At 47.0% G+C, this 16,988-nt stretch overlaps 1 protein-coding gene across 1 annotated transcript; it reads left to right on the top strand.

Annotated features, from left to right (window-relative positions):
- Window positions 1-88: 88 nt before the first annotated feature.
- Window positions 89-13,173, top strand: Arf6 (ADP-ribosylation factor 6). The gene is made up of 5 exons (XM_050167542.3): window positions 89-216; window positions 693-802; window positions 1,816-1,919; window positions 4,037-4,235; window positions 10,950-13,173. The coding sequence occupies exons 2-5, from the start codon at window positions 721-723 to the stop codon at window positions 11,090-11,092; spliced, it is 528 nt and encodes a 175-aa protein (XP_050023499.1). The 5' UTR covers window positions 89-216; window positions 693-720; the 3' UTR covers window positions 11,093-13,173.
- Window positions 13,174-16,988: the final 3,815 nt, after the last annotated feature.

The raw sequence follows: 16,988 nt of genomic DNA, 5'->3' as shown, positions 1-16,988 counted from the left end.
TGGCGCAACCACGATCTCAGGAACAAAAAAATAAAAATCAAAGTCGGAAGGTTGTTAAACAGTAATCGGAACTTGTTCCTTTTCCCGTGGTGGCGATCGAGGTCGCGGAGAATATGGCAGGAGTTCCTTAAAGTACAAATTACCAATGAGTTGATATGCGTCTACTAGTTTGACGCGGGTATTTGTTCGCGCCCCCCTTTTATTGGAAGACGCCGCGTAAGTGAACGCATTGTTTTGCCCAACGCCGTTCGTTTTTCTCGCACACTGCCGGCTTGGCGTGCGCTTGGAAAGGGGCCGGGCATTTAGGCCTAGCCCGAGCTCGGCGGCGGTGTGTGATGTGCCGCCGTCGCGCCGATTACTCACGCGGCCGGCGGGGCCGCTCTTTATCCCTCGACCCGTCGCCGCCGGCCTCCGGCGCCTATCGCTCGATCTACCGAGCGGCGCCGGCCGCCCGACGAGCTCGAACATGACGCGCGTCAGCGAAGCACACCGCGGCCGAGCGCGCCGTGGTGTCGACGCGCTAGCGGCTTCTCTGCTGCCCGCAACGCCCATTCAACGACTGCCTGCCGCCGTCTCCTCCGAGCCGCGGCCTGGTCGCCCGGGGGGTCCGATCCCTGCGGCACCTGGGCGGCATCGGAGCGTGCAGTGCCTCGAGGCAGGTGTTTAGAGCCCCTCCCTTCTGTCGCTTTCAGGTAGCACGGCCCGTGGTCGGCGGCAGACATGGGGAAGCTCTTGTCCAAAATTTTCGGGAACAAGGAAATGAGGATCCTCATGTTGGGCCTCGACGCCGCCGGGAAGACCAGTATCCTTTACTTGTGCTGGGGATTATGATGGTTTCGCATCCGGTGAGCCTTGTCGATTGTCCTTCGCCTTCCTTTTGAGCCGGTCCGCGTCGAAAGTCCGGACGATGCGCCGCGGGCAAGTGCGCGACACCAAGAAACGAACCGTTGCTTGCGTGTCCGAAAATGTGCTTCCGATCGGTGGTAAGCGCTGGCATTCCGCTTCTGAGGGGTGTCGTCCTGTTCGCTGTGATTTGACGTAGCTGCACTTGGCTTCGTTGCATGCATGGCGTCGCTCGACCTTAACCACTCTGATATCGCAACTTATACTTCGTTCATGCGTGAGCAATTAACGCATCCTCTGTAGGCGTAAATGCAAGGCTGCATTTCGTCATACGAGATACGTGTTTCATTTTAGAGTTCAAGGTGAAGCTGGCGGGAGGTATCGTTTAAAAGCAGAAGAATGTGTGCTTCGACGTGTTGTGTGGCATTGATGCCAATACCGTAGCTGCCGTACATAACACACTAAAAAACCTGTCACAAATGATTTGTGAACGTTTGGCATAGCATAACATGAGGACAATGTCTCACTCCTTTTGAATGTTTCATAAAGAAGATGGAGTATTCTTGAGAAAGCATGACAATCCAGTGAGTATAACGTCTATTTGGTGTGTGTATGATGGCATGTAATATCATTGGTGCACTGCATTACCTAGTGTGCTTCCTGACTTGGGGTGGCATTGTTCGTTGATTGCTCTGTGCATATTGCCCCCACCATGTGTTGAAATGCAAGGCAAAAACATGAACCATTAACATTGGCGCTCTCACATGAATACCAGCTACCAGAGGAGAGAAAATATGGTTGCACTGGAAGTGGCAGAGAGAAGTTCACTCGAGGGATCATCAGGCCGTGCAGAAGTGTGTGTGTATGTGTGTGTGTATGTGTGTGCGTGTGTGTGTGTGTGTGTGTGTGTGTGTGTGTGTGTGTGTGTGTGTGAGAGAGCATTTCTTCCTTGACCTTGTGTGCGCACCCCAGCCATCCTGTACAAGTTGAAGCTGGGACAGTCAGTCACAACCATTCCCACAGTGGGCTTCAACGTGGAGACTGTCACCTACAAGAATGTCAAATTCAATGTCTGGGTGAGTGATTTTTTCTTCCCTCCCCGTGCAGCCTAGTGCATTGTTTGCCTGCTCCGCATGCACTTCTCTGATTGCAGTGCGTCTGGTTTTCCGTGCATCTTTGTTTCGGCTCAATGAAACAAATTTTAGTTGTCATTCACTTGGCTTTCCATTGTTCTTTCATTTCCTTGAAGAAAAAAAAATTTCAAGAAATGTGAATTGTACCTTGTTTGTCCCACTGCTATAAAATAATGAGCCGTAAGCAAACAGTCTTTTGCAGCACGGTGCAAATGGTACAGTGTGGCATAGTGTGATGACACGAAACATCACCACAGAACAGTTGCCATTCACCTGATCGTAGTGTTATGCTGTGAAAAAGAAACCTGTACAGTTTTCCTAGAACTAAAGCTTCATACTTGAGAGAAATAGTCATATTTGTCCGGTAATTGAACCCAGTACTATTAATAGACTGAGGTGGTCTGCAAATCTCTTTCGATGTTCCAATGTTCTGGTTTCGAGCATGTTGAAATTGGTAATTTTTTTCTTGTACTGCAAGCAAGCATTTACTTTCTGAATTACTGGAGTTGCCTTTCTAAGGATTCCGAGTGGGTTTCTTTGCATAGCATCACATTGTTTTCAAAGTTATCGTTACTTTGCATTCTATAAACCACACAGATCTTCATCGCAGTGATTTGTTTAACCAGGACCTCCCCATAAACTGCTAAGCAAATCCTATTCAGCGCTCTGTACCACGCTGCGCTTGTGTAGCTCTTGTGGCAAAAATGAAGAAAAAGTCTCGTGACGTTAGATCAGGACTGCATCACCCCACTCCAGCAACCCAGCTGAACACGTTTGCAGCAGAGTTAATTGTCGTCCAGTATCTGGACTTTGTTTGCCTAAAATGGTATTGTGCCTTGTATTGCCTGCATGGCTGACAAGTTCTTTGTCTCTCACATTTATTAAAACAGTTTTCTCTCTGAAGTTGTGAGAACAAAGAACTGTGACGATTCCCTGCTTTACTTGCATATTTATGTACAGGCAGTCACAGTGCCTCTTTTTGTTTTCAGCTTGCAGGTTTTGCATGTTTTCAGTGAGGGTTCGAAGCATCGTTCACCCAATGCTTTTACTCGGCTTCTGCAAGTTTGCGCTTGAACTCAATTTATTCTTACTGGGAAACAATATGCATCTTGTGGGCCAACTTTCTTCGACACTGCCACCTGGTCTTGGTCATTACGTAGACACACGCGTCTGTGTGCTTTTTGTTAAAACTTGGTCATTGCTGTTCATCGCGCGCTCCCTTTCTTCTCATCTTGGCTATGTTGTGCAGCATAGACTGTCACGACACACCAGAGTTTTGGTGCAAAGCATAGTTGGTAACGATGTCACCATTCATTGAAAAGCATTTAACACTATCGCTTTCCACTCTGTTGTTTGCTACATAGCGCCTCAGTACTATGCCTGCTGTCTAACTTGTTTGCATGCTCTTGTCCAATTGCACTCTTGCCTACTCGTTTACCAACTGCGCCTTGCATTCTCACTGCACTTGCCTCCTCATCTACTGGTACCCCTCTTCTGACGGTCACGTGACATCTCATGCCACAGACGACAGCCAACACTGCTACAACCACTGAAGCAAGTGTAAAGCACACTAACGGAAAAAACACACAAGGGGTCTCATGCACGGCGAGTGAGGATGCCGCGAGTGCAAGACTGCAAAAAGCAGCAAGAATGTGCGGCAACCGGGTTCGGTATAGGTTCGAGGTTAATTTTATTGTGGCAGCTGCGAAACGAGCTCGCAATCAAAAATGTGTCGGGTCACCCGTAACATGGCTGCTTTTTTTTTTACTGCCATTAAGACGCCAAAAAGTGCAAAGTGGGAGAAATCACTCAGTTTCTTGCGAAGCCTCAAACGGAACGAGGGAACTCGGGACGTCAGGTGGTGTCACATGACTGCCATATCTAGTAAAACATGGGTCAGTGTGACCTTCGCAGCACGCATTTTTTTCTGCTAGTGTGGGCGTAGCTCACCTGGTGTTTGCCAATATTTAAGTGAACATTGACTTCCTTGATGCTCTACAGGAGTAGTGACATTGTTTTTCCGAGCCGAGACTCGACATGAGGCGTCGTGTTCTGCTCAGGATGTTGGCGGCCAGGACAAGATTCGTCCCCTGTGGCGGCACTACTACACGGGCACACAGGGACTAATCTTTGTGGTGGACTGCGCCGACCGGGACCGCATCGATGAGGCGCGGCAGGAGCTGCACAAGATTATCAACGACCGCGAGATGCGCGACGCCATCATCCTGGTCTTTGCCAACAAGCAGGACCTGCCCGATGGTGGGTGTGTTCTTATAACTGCAGTGTCCGGGGTCGTTGATTCCCAGTGTTCTTGCAGATGCTCGTGTAGGCAGAAGTAACAGCATCGTAGCCGAACCTTTTTCATAACACACTTGAAGGGTGCTGCAATTTCTGTGTTATGGTTACATACGACGTTACCTACAAATATTTTATTCTCATATGTTAACCCTACCCCAAGCCTGAGACGTTAATGTGCCACCTTGTAGTAATGTCATCAAGGGCAAATCTGACTAGTTCAAGCACAGTTCTGTTTGATTTACTCTGTGGCAACAAGTCGTGCACATCAGCTCACTATACCAGTAACTGCCAGCTTTCGGCAATCGTGCATATTATCATTTCTTAGTGTGTTTGTCTTGCTGTCTTGAGTGTATGGAATGTTATTACAGACTTTTAGGTACTTTGTAAACTCTCTGTGTTTGACGGTGAATTGCATTGAATACAAAGCTACTTTTGTTTCTTTTTTTTAAATGAAAACTCTCTACACCAAAAATTGATGGACATTGTGGACCTTCGTGGACCTTTCCACTACATAATTTGGAAGGGAAAGGGTTAAAGAAGGTAATGCGAGGTGCCACTGTTGTGACCCATGCGCAACTGCTTATGCGGCCACACTCGCAGTGAACAGTCACACGCCCACCAAAGTTCGGGATGACCACTTTTGTGCTCAATCATTCTGACCTCCTAGTGGCACTGTTAAGCATCTCAAGTGTGGTAAAGTGAGTGTACAAAGGTATAGCCAAGTTGAAGGACAGCGTGCAGCAAGTAGATAGGCGAGTCACTGACATGAGGTACGACAGTATGCGGCAGCTGTCCTCCTCTTATCTGTGGGCAATTAATGAGACACTGGTCCCGAGGATGGTAAAACCTTACGCCGCTAGGCCAATAAAGCTGGACAGGGATCAGGAAAGCATTGCTGAATGGGCAGTGTTACTTCCGCATGTGAAGCCCTACTTGGGTGATAAAACCACAGATGTGTATAAAGTACCGCACTCTGTTACATACTTAGCAGGGCTAAGCATGAAACACTACGCAAGTAGTGTGGTCATAGAAGTTTGAGGCCTCGCATTTTGCAGTGCAGTTGTTTTGTTGTTTTAATCTGTGATTATTTCTGCAGAGTAACTACGTATAGTGAAGAATGAGGCATTATCAAAGGTTTGACTCAAGTGAGCTCTTTGTTGGGCGAACTTGTGTCCAGAGAAACAAGTAACACTCAGAGCGAAAACAGCAATGAGCATGATCGTCGGTTGTCGAAAGTATTTCGGCTCCTTATGCACGATTCGTCATACATTCCAGCATAATCACTGGCACTCGCGTGCATTCCAGAATGTACACGCCTATATTCACAATGTGCATGCAACCTAATTAGAAAAGATTCTCTCGCCATAGAGTCGGCGACGACATTCAAGAAAGTTCTGATACACGTAGGTGCGTGTTAGGGCGAGCTGTAACTTTTTAACAGTGGTTAACCGACGAAAGAACTGTCACTGGAAAAAAGATAATGTATGCGCATCAGTATACTACGACTGCAACTTGTTGATGTAAGGTTACATCAGATCACACATTATTTTAGCAATGTTGTGCTGCAAGTGTGCAACGTACTGCTATGTTTTTCGTCACAAGTACAAGTGGTGTGCCGCAAATACGTGCCTGCGCCTTTACACATGCAGCCTGCATCTGCCGTCCTGTCATGCATAGCCAACAATGTTGTCACGCCGAGCTCGGCGGGAGCGGCACCGACAGAGCTCGGCCCCAATTGTGCTTACTGATTTTAAATATCAAGGTCTCGAGCAAAGATGTGTACTTGGTCATGTTAGTATTGTTCTTCACATAATCCGCAGCGGTTATGTTTGCCGGCCTACCACGTTGCAAGATATTGCTTGGTTCTTCCCGGCGCACACCTGTGTCGTAACAGTTTATTTGTGGGAGAAAGGATAAAAGTAGGGAAATTTTCTAGTACTGTTAAGGCTGCTGCTCTTCTTTTTTTTCTCGTAGAGCTTCTCTTCTTTTTTTTTTTTTAATTAGGTCATGCTCAGTATATCTCTTGGTTTATCCCCTTCAGGTGCTGTGTACACAGTTGTGCATATATAAAAGCAATGACAGTGGTCAATAAGAATATTTAAAACATGTTGCACATATCTTGAAACACTTACGATTGGACCTGTGCTACAAAATTCAACAATTTGTGGTAAGGTGTGTTAGCAAAACGAATTGGAAGGTGGCAGCCTAGGTGTTTGCTCTCATTGCCAGTATTGTCACCATCTATTGGGCTCCCGTGTTTCATAGTTCTTAACAATATTTTTGCATCAGTAATATTTTTCAAAAAACTGGATATATGTGCTTTCTAAGTACGCTGAACATGAAATACAAGGGCGAATCAGAAAGTATTTGCCCCTAGTTTTTGTTAGCCAGAATAAGGTACATACGGGTCATTGGAAATATATGTACTATTTACGTGCCTTAGACTATTTTTCCACATAGTCCCCACACCAGTTCAGACATTTGTCCCATCGCAGCACTAAATTTGAGAAATATCATCAGTCCAGATGCACGTAGCGATGCACGATGCACGCTCATTGTCATGCAAGTCTTCACGGCCCTTCGCGAACTCGCAACACCACCGCCTTGCACTTCTCAACGCGCGGCATCTTTACGTGGGCTGCATTTCCCTGTGGATTTCAGTGGGCATTTGTCCCTTGCTCCATAGAAAACCAATCACACTTTGTTGCTCATACGCCGTGGACGTGTGAATCACAACCGCCGTCTTCAACAACTGACAGCAGCGCCGTGCCGCGGAGCTACCAGCGGATAAGGCTGCGCCGGTCCAGGAAAGGTCCACCGCCAGGAATGGATATGTTGACTTCGTATTTAGAGCCGTAATTTGGTTTTAAAAGCTAATAGGGGCAAAGACTTTCTGATTCGCCCTCGTACTTCATTTTTTCATATCTGACGTTCATGTAGAAACTTCTTCCATAGAGTCCACATATAAATTTGAAGAAAAAAAAATGGAAACCTAGAGTTTTGTCATCTGTCCTGCAGCTTTACCTAATATGATTCTGAAAATGCAAGAGATGTGATGAAACTAAATTTCAATAGACAGAAATAATTGGTGCTTCAAGGGGCTATGAAGTTCCTTGTTTGACATCTCTTGTGCGACAACGATTATTCAGCCAAACCCTGCTGCTATGAAGTCACGTCCAACATTAAAATACCTTCGTTATATTCTATATTTCTTGTAGGCATATATTCGTAACGTGGTGGTATCAGCGATAAACATATCAGATTTAATTTGCGATATTTGTGTTTATTATATCGAGGTTTCCGGAGCCAACATTTCCGCAAACACTAACAAGGAAAGCAGATGTTGCCCTGATGAAAACGAGTCCCCTTATCGAAATGTTGCCATCTATCTGAATTTTCAAGACGTCTGATCACACAATTTACTTGCAATGCGATGTTACATATAGTGTTTCCACTGATGTATGCAGCATCTTGTCTGAAGCCTTTTGTGTGTAAGACGTGCCCCCAAGATATCTGGTTATGCAAAATTGGCTTCAGAAAGCAAGTTACACTTTTTCCTTTCACTGATCTGTGAAGCTTCCTGTATGAAGCTGGTTGTGTGTCAGATGTGCCCCCGAGATCTCTGACTACACAAAATTTTTTGGGGAAACCAAGTTATAGGGGTGTCATACGGCGCACTTTTGATCACGATCAAGCCCGATCCATATCGAATTTCTCGGTCATGATTGGTTCCTTTGCCCAAGCTGCGTGAGGGAGCCAACCGTAGTGGATAATTTCGATCTGGATCGAGTTTAATCACTATCAAAAGTAGTCGTGTGACACCGGTATTATAGTTAGTGTTTGTGCTGGTTTGAGAAGCTTGCTGTGTGAAGCCTCATGTTTCATACATGCCTCCAAGATCTCCAACAGCGCAAATTTAACTTGCACAAGCAAGTTATAAATTGGTGTTTGCTCTCGTTTGTGTTATGCTGCCTGGAGATTCACACGTTTCTTATTTCTAGTCGTGCAAAAAAACAAAATTCTGTAGAAAACGAACGAAAGGTGTGGACCGAAATCTCGGAAGCAACAAGCGTCATTTAAGGAGTGCATGCTAGGTGGCGTTACAATACTATGCTGCAGTGAGCACAGAGGCTTCATCAAGGCATGTAATCTGTGCCTTGCTGTCGCAAGTCTGTCAGCATACACCTAAAACAGCGATCGATGACCAAGAGCCTGTACATGCTCTTGGTCATCTTAGCACTCTCGTGTGCTTAAAGGGACACTAAAGTTTACTATTAAGTCAACGTGGACTGTTGAAATACCATCACAGAAACCTCGAAACGCTTGTTTCGTGCCAAGGAGAGACTTATTTTAAGAGAAAATGCGTTCTGAAGCGTCCGCGTACCTCTAGCGCAGTTCAAATCGCCCGCCCTCCGATCGAGGAGTACTGACATCATGGTCTCATAGTGACGTTGCGCCATCGGTGTGTAGAACGGCGTCCGCAGACGGCGCTACGGCTTTTCTGCGCAAAACGCAAACGCGCGGCCAGAAACGGAGCCAAGACAGAGCCGACAGCAGAGCGAAACCGGGAGTATGGTGGCTAGCGGAAGGAGAAACGAATTACGTCCCACATTACGTCCCACGGCACACGGAGAGTCCGTTTTCGTTAAACTATAGGCTGCGGCGAGCTCGCAGCGTGGTCGGCGTGGTCTGTGAGAAGTGACGAGCCTTTTCGCACTCGCAACAGGGCATAAAAAAGTGCGAATCGACGCAAAACTCGTCCTATAAACGTGCTTCGCCACAACCAGGGCTCAATGCGACCCAAGCTGGCACGACCCAGATGTCGTTTCCCGCACCCCCACCAGGCGCCGCCACTATACCTCAAGCTCCAGCGCAAGACGCCCATAAGCGGGTACTTCATTCCATGACGCAAACTTCGACGCTCGTCGCAATGGACCCGGACACCGACAGATTGGCTCGCGATGGTGGGCTCAACTTCAGCGATTTGAGCACCGACGAGCGCGACCTGCTGATGAGGGCTCGCACTGCCGGCGTCGTTGCGTACTACGACGGCGGCCTCGACACCGGCTCTCCGGAGCGGGAAAGCAACGAGGGCTTCCCACGACATCACATGGACGTGGCATTCTCGCTGCTTGTTCCAAATGAAAGTTTCGCGAGCCAGCAGAACCCTCACAGCACGACGCGATAATGAAACTACTGAAACTCCAAAGCGTGCGCGGCGCAGAGTCGAGCGCGCAGAGTCGAGCGAAAACGAAACCTTTGGAACACCCATATTACTGAAGGGTAACGTCAAAATGTTATTTTGTCTTAGAATCGAATAGACGTAGACAAGTATCATTTTTTTTTTCGTCTTATAATCGAATGAAATGATATTTTTAATACGAGTAGTTGAGTATTAGTAACACAAATTATGAGGAGTGCTTTCGTCATCGGGCTAGTACCGGAATGTGGCTGGGGGGTCTCAAATCGTGTCATGCATTTACCTCAATTTCTCGGTTATTAAAGCTCTGTTCGTGATTATATTGACGCCTTAGACGTTCTAGAACATTGCTCTACCACTTTAACTTGAGTTTCTGGTAACCTTTAGTGTCCCTTTAAGTCTTTTGAGTCGTCCGCCTCTCTCTCCTTTTTTTTTTTTTTTTACTTACTGCAGTAGCTTTACACACTCGAGGTGCTTCACAGCAAGTACAGAGGGTTAGAAGGTTTCCAAAAATGCAAGTGATGAGCAGTGTGTCTGGCTGCAAGGGCGGCAAACACATATTGAGCGCACCGTCGCGCTCTGCTCATTTGGCTCTGCCAGAGCAGAATTCTGCCTTATGTTGTTGTCATAAGCATTGTGCATATGCACGCTAGTGCTGCTGCTAAGCTGGCATGTGCATACCACATCATGGCGCAGACAGTAAGCACGAAGATGAAGCTATCTACTCAAACTGAGCTAAATAGACAAATGTCTACTGGGCTCAGTTTCTCCCTGTGTGCTTGCACTTCGCTTTGCGTTTAATTTTTTTCGGCTTTTTTTTCCGGCTCTCCCTTTTTCACCTTGTATCCAGTGGTGAAAATAAAAATCATGATGATGATTTCATTTCTGTATGAGTGGGAACATGTACAGTTGCCGTAAGGCTTAACCCAAACAATGGAGATGCCTCTGTAGCAAGGAGAGCCTCTGTAGGCTGTTAGAAGCAAGCATTGAGTGCTTTGCTACGAAGATACATTAAGCCGGAACATTCAGGGCACCCCATCCTGAGCTCTCCAGTGTCGTCCACGGGAGAAGTAAAATGGCGCTTAAGTCACATTCGGGTTAAAAGTAGGGCGGAGACTGTACAGTGCACAGCAATTGAAATGCAATATTCGTCTCGCACGCCAACAAGATCTACTTGCGTCACCAGTGGTCGCTGGGGACAACGAGCTGGTGCATTGTGGCGTATGGTGAAAGCAACAGCGTTTGTGACGCATCGCAACTGCATTTGGCCTGCAGCGATCACCGCTCATTGGTGGCGTAGAAAGCGCCGGCCGCTATGCAGGTCGAGTATCGCGTTTCATTCGCCGAGCACTGTGCATTGTTCGGGCGTGTAATGAAGGCATACATAGAGCCGGTTACCTGCAGAACAGCTGCTCTTTAGTGTGGCGCACTGTTCCTTTCAACATGGGACTCGGCAAACACAATTTCATCCACAGCCATGAAGCCCCACGAGATCCAGGAGAAGCTCGGGCTGACGAGGATCCGCGACCGAAACTGGTACGTCCAGCCGGCGTGTGCCACAACGGGCGACGGGCTCTTCGAGGGTCTCACGTGGCTCACCTCAAACCACAAGTCCTGAGGCCAGCCCCTCGTGGACAGCTTGCAAAAAAAAAACAATAAATCCCGCCGCGTTGCTGCTGCCAGCGTCGCCATCGCCGCCACCACCGCCATCACCACCGGTGCGGGGCCAGGCAGGGGGACGCCCGCGCGACAACCAGGCTGGCTCTGCCGGAGGGGGGCAGGCTGCCCAGGGTTCACTCTGCCCCCCCTTCCGTCATCCTCGCCACCTGCGATCCAGCCACGACGACGGCCTCTTTGTTTTCCCAGTGCCGCTTTGATTTTTATTTTTTTTGCTCCTTGTTTTGTGTACTGCCACTGTAAAATACAGTCGTCGGAAGAGCAGGCGGGGTCTCCCCACTCCCTCTTTGCTGTTGGAGGGGTTCGGAGATGCCTGCGCCGGTACTTTCTCCCGAGAAGCTGCCTTGTCCCTTCTGTTGTTTTTCTATTGTTTCTTCCTTTTAGCTGTAATATATATGTGTGCAAGTGCTGTTGAGACAGTGATGCTGCGACGGTGGACACTTGTGTGTATGTATCTCACTCTCTCTCCTTCAGCGGTGGAGGATGGGGGGTTGCCTGCTAGGGGCCACTTTTGCTTTTAGAAATGTTTGGGGCACGTGCGGGCTCTGCAACAGACTCTCGGGGGGGGGTGGGGAAGGGAAAGCAAGAACGAAAAAAAAAAGTAAGCGCACTTTTTCTCTTTCTGTTAGATTGCGTGCTTGTTTTGAGGGAGTCTCACACATATATGCATTCACCACAATTCTTCACTCCTCGCGAGGTTGGAACACGACACGTGAACACCGGGACACGGAAACAGGAAACAGCGTTGGAGAAAACGCCCGTAGCGAGCAGCGTTTCCTCCGCAGGAAACAACGGGATGAAGTGCTCTTATGGCCTGGGTGGGAGGGGGTGTCAAGTTTCTGAGAACGGCGCAGGCCGGAGCTCAAGTAAGGGGTGCCATCTCCGACGCAAACCTTTTCCCCCTTTCCCTCTCTGACCCTCCTCTACCTCCTCTCTGGACACGGGCCTCCTCGTGCAGGCAGGGCAGGGGGGATCCGGTTCCGTTTGTGCCTTTTGGGTGCGCCGTGCAGGGCGGCAGAGCTCTCTTTGTCGTGTGCGGACTGTGAGGGATTTTGCGGAGAAAAGGGGGGGGGGGGGGGCCGACCCGGGCAGAGGTGCGCCGACAGCAAGCGAGCAGACTGCTTTCTTCTTCCCTCACCCGCATTAGTCGCGGAGGATGGGGGAGGGGTGGGGTGTCCCCCTCCTCCTAGTGTCACCAAGTTTTTTGTGTCACACCTTACCCCACTACCACAGGTTTTTAGCAGATGGGCTGCCTTTTCTTTTTGTATATTGTTGGGTTGTACATATCAGTTTTCAACAGCGGGCAAATAAAACTTTGTTCCTGAGCTTCCGACGGCCTGTGCGTGCCCCCAACGCCTTTTCAATAGAGGGCATGGCCGGGATAATGTTAACGATTCTGTTCCAATAGACCCTTTTCCTAATTGACATGCGCATTTCTCTGCACTGCAGACTTGCCAACTAATTGCAGCACTGGCCAGCATTCGAATAAAGACAAAAGTACTAGCTGTGAATGCTGGAGCTTATCTCTTGCGCATGGTTTCATCACCAGAGCCATGTCTAGGTTTTCCATGTCGTAATACAAGCAGACTGCTTTTACACGCTATTTGCAAAAGGGACCACGCCACAACTAACTGGGCAGACTGCCTCGCAGGATAGCCAGCTTTACAATTGTGAAAAGGGTTTATGTTATTTCTTTTTACGCTTCATCAGTGATCCGAGTGGCATGCTGCCTACGCTATCGCCAGGATCAGCTGGTTGCGAGCAGTAGAACATAAACAAGTGGAATTGAGCAAAAGGAATCCACACATTATTCCGGCCGATGTTCCAAATCTGTTCAGCCAGCAGCACTGTCAACCCTTGGCGTCCTAGAAGACTTGTCTGCACGTTATGGCACTGGACATGCCTCAGCATCACTCACCAACTCGCCACCTAGCATCGAACTCTAAGTGAAGGCAGACCAAAAGGTTATCTGAAGTTTCTTTCTGGTAGCCCTAAATAATAAAAAGCTCATATTTATTATCACTTCTTTTTGTCATGTGGCTGCTTGAGGTGTGTTTGTCGTTGAACACAACTGGTTTCAGAATACTGCAGATTGAAATCTTGTGCATTGTTTCACAAAACCTTCATTTTCACACGATTCGTGACCTTCACTACCTAAACGCGACACTGAAACACAATTTTTTGGTGCATATGGACAGGTTTGCCCAGCATACTTCTTCACAGGGGCGATAGAAAAGAGGCGCCTGTGATCCGCAACTGAGCTTTGAAGAGATGCAGGAGCGTGTAATGCGATGCGAGGAAACATAATATATAGTTTTTAAAATTTGCAGCATATCTAAATTCCTTGCCCATCATTTACCATTTGTTGCATCGCTATACAATTTCCTGCAGCACTTTAATAAAACTGTCGTTAGCAGTCCCTATGTAATGTTATGCTGGCCAAACCAGTCATTTTTAAAGGGACACTAAAGAAACAAAAAATAATTTGAGTCGTAGTGAATTGCCCTTCCACGGTACCAGTAAAAGTCACTCTCGCCACGAGACGAGGCCATGCAAGCCAGAAAAGATGCAGAACGAGAGACAGTTGGCAACTCCGCCTTAATGTGCCCGCACCAGCTTGCCGTGGCGATGTGGATTTTAACGGAGTCTGCCCGGGCCTAGTTAACTCTGCATCGGCAAAGAATAACTGCATTGTATTCTGCGGAAAGCGAAGACTGAATTTGTCAAGCTTCAACAGTCTGGGCCGAGCCACAATGCCCCAAATATGAAAGAAATTACTTTAAAATCCACAACGTCACGCCGACGTATTGGCGCTGGGTTTTGGTGCGCAGTGAAAAAAATTAAGCCTTGACCTTCATTTTGTATTCTAGCATTCGAACCTATTACTGCAAAATTTGTAAAAGTGAGAGTTCATACAAATATTTTACGAGTAAACACTAAATTAGTGTTCCTCTGTTAAAGTTTGGTGCGTCAGACACGTCAAGAAGCATGAACGGCAATGGTACGTCCGGCTAAACAGCTATCCCACGACAACTCGGTGCTGGGTCATCCGTGGAGTTTATTGCTATGTCGCTGTGAAGAAAATCTGGTGGCACCATCTATGACCTTGTGCTACCAATGGAATGCCAGGGTATGGATGGTTTCAGCTTGTCTTGAACACAGCTCGACCAGAGGTATAATCAGTTTTTCACATGAAGCTTTTGAAGTGAAGCCTTCTTTGTCTAGCCCACTGTGGTCTCGTGTCTGTTGGTCACTTGGTAGCTCTTGGTATGTGTTTAGGCGTGTATATTAGCACTAGCCTTTATAACCACTGCATGTTGGCCAACAGAGTAAATAGTTCGAATGACTGCACTTCGTGGTGCTGCGTAATCGAGCAGTGCATGACGATATACAACCTGTACGCATAATGTTGCCTCACAGGTATCTCAAGTACATATGGACAACTTAATGGAATGGCACATAAAATTGAATGGCTTGTTTTTTAATTTTTGCCACAGCATTTTCAAGAGCTAGGTGCCATCAAATGCTCTGGCATATATAGCGTGGAATTTTCAGCAACAAAGCAGAGCCAGTGGATGCATCTATGATCTGCGCTTTCAAACGACCTGTAAGTGCAATGTCCACACGTAGGACCTCAAAGTGCTCAGACAAGACTGCCCGACATATGACACTAAGTTCACATAGGTGTCCTTGGTTGTTCTTTCGCAGGTCAAAACAGCGTTTGACAGAATGCCAAGATATGTCATTGTTTCCTTCCAGCGCAGAGCTCAACTCGAATACAGCAGCCACCCATTACTAATTGCAAAGTTTCAGTGCACTTCTTAAAGAACTCCCATCACCGGCTCCTGTGCGCTGACCTTCGTGTGTCAATTCCCAGCAAACTTTAGCAGAACTTGTTGCTGGGCGAGTTGGTACACCTTAATGATTACATGTGCATGTGTTTGCACCCTTCAGGCTGTCATTAAAACTTTCATTTCCTTCGCCTTTGTACTCCAAACTTCACAATGCTGTAGCTACCAGCATAAATGAGAAAACTACAGCCTATAGATACAACGAAGAAAGGCAATCTGCCGATTCTTCAAAAATGTGCAGAAAGCCTGCAGAGTGTAAACATGTTTCAAACATAGTGTGTCTCTCATGCAAGAGCTTATGTTTATCCCAGATGGTAACAAGCTGTGAAATGCTCTTGAGCCCTGATTACCTAATTGTTAATGTAAACTAAACAAAAATGTACAAAATTCAGGCATTTTTATGTTGTAAATGAAACCAGTACAGTTTCATGCGCAACTTTCGGTTTCACGGACACTTGGTGGGTTACGAGTTTTCCTGTATCCTTTCAAAGAGACAGTTCGGGAATATAATTTTGCTACAGAATTCACTCTAATGAATCGTACATCTAATGAGGCAAAAATGAATATTTTTCGAGAAGAAAAATGTTAGAGAAGAAGGTCAACCAAGCATCAACACAAAGAATATAAGGTTGATGTACCTGTGGCTCAAACAATTCCATGGTTAAATGTTGATTATATCTGTTTTGCACCTTTTTCATGTCTGTTCACTCATTTCACATCTTATTTGTATCCTACTTAATGCATAATTATGGCAAAATTGTCTTCTGAAGCGCTTTTGTTTCTCTGGAAGTGGTTACAAGATAGCCAGATCCCAGATTTGCCAAACCAGCGTGAAGTCTGCAAAGAAGACCTTGTCCTCGAAAAGAAATTTCACCTGGGCTTCAAACCCTAGTCAAATAACACAATTTTCAACGGCTTTCTTTATTTCCTAATATTTGCTTATATTTGCTTATATTTGGCCTCCTCCATTCTTGTGCCTCCACTGCGACATAAATGGTATAGAATTCTCTAATTGCATTTGCATTTGTTTTGCGCTTCTCTTTGCCTACACCTCTCATCATCATTGTTCCTCAACAAACATCAAACGTCGCCTCTGTCCTTGCAACATTTCATCAATGCCTAGCGTTGCGAGTTTGCAAAAACTGCTGCTTGCATTTGGGCATTGCTCGTGAACGGCGTATGCATAAACATTTACATTTCATGACAATACAGATGGGAACTGTGCAGTGCACGTTGCGTTGGATTACAATAACAAGACTTGCACAGCATCCAATTAGCTTACAGATAGCATTTAAATGGACGCACACCAGCATCACGTGCAGGGTGCCAAAGTTGTCTACCAGGCCAGACAGCAACCAGCGGCAAGTTGTCTATTAAAGAGCACAACTAACGATCCAAGTTGTCTCTCCTCCCATAAACGGCCAGACACATGCAAGCCGTGATGTGGGAGAAAGATTTAAAAGTAAGAAAGGAGCAATGGAGGTGGGCCAGCATTGTCAACATCATCCCAGCTGAGAAGAAGCATCCTGTTGATGAGGAATGGGGATAGTAAACATGGCGCTCTTTACACATTCATTATTATTGGATCCTTTTCGAGAATTTGTGTGGGCATAAATTTATGGAAAGGCATAGCGCCTCAGAATGTTCTGTTTTCAAGAAGCGGTGTTGTATTGCAGGGCCCTTATACGGGGCATTCGCACAATGGAGAAATCGCCGAGCGGTATGGGAGGAGCATGGGTTAGAATTATCCACGATGTTGAGCCGCCTCTCTCTCGGCTGTGAGCAGCAAAGTCGCGGGCCGCTTCTGAGCAGATGCACGCACGAAGCCCAAACACTTCTCCCTCGTCGGCTGTCGAAGGGCGCTTGAAGGTCAAAAATAAACGCTTCCCGATCCTTGCAAGGAGATCTGCAGGGCTGCGCCACCTGGCGAAGGCGTGATGTCATTGTTCCCGTGGTGCGCTTCCCTTGCTGTGAGAAAATGCATTT

This window comes from Dermacentor andersoni, chromosome 11 (genome assembly GCF_023375885.2).
Source record: "Dermacentor andersoni chromosome 11, qqDerAnde1_hic_scaffold, whole genome shotgun sequence".
Taxonomy (NCBI): Eukaryota; Metazoa; Arthropoda; class Arachnida; order Ixodida; family Ixodidae; genus Dermacentor; species Dermacentor andersoni.
This window is presented reverse-complemented; position numbering and strand designations above follow the sequence as displayed.

Coding starts and splice junctions, on each gene's coding strand:
- Arf6 (XM_050167542.3), top strand. CDS start 721: ATGGGGAAGCTCTTGTCCAAAATTTTCGGGAACAAGGAAATGAGGATC. Junction 803..1,815: donor CGACGCCGCCGGGAAGACCA/GTATCCTTTACT, acceptor TGCGCACCCCAG/CCATCCTGTACAAGTTGAAG. Junction 4,236..10,949: donor CAAGCAGGACCTGCCCGATG/GTGGGTGTGTTC, acceptor TTTCATCCACAG/CCATGAAGCCCCACGAGATC.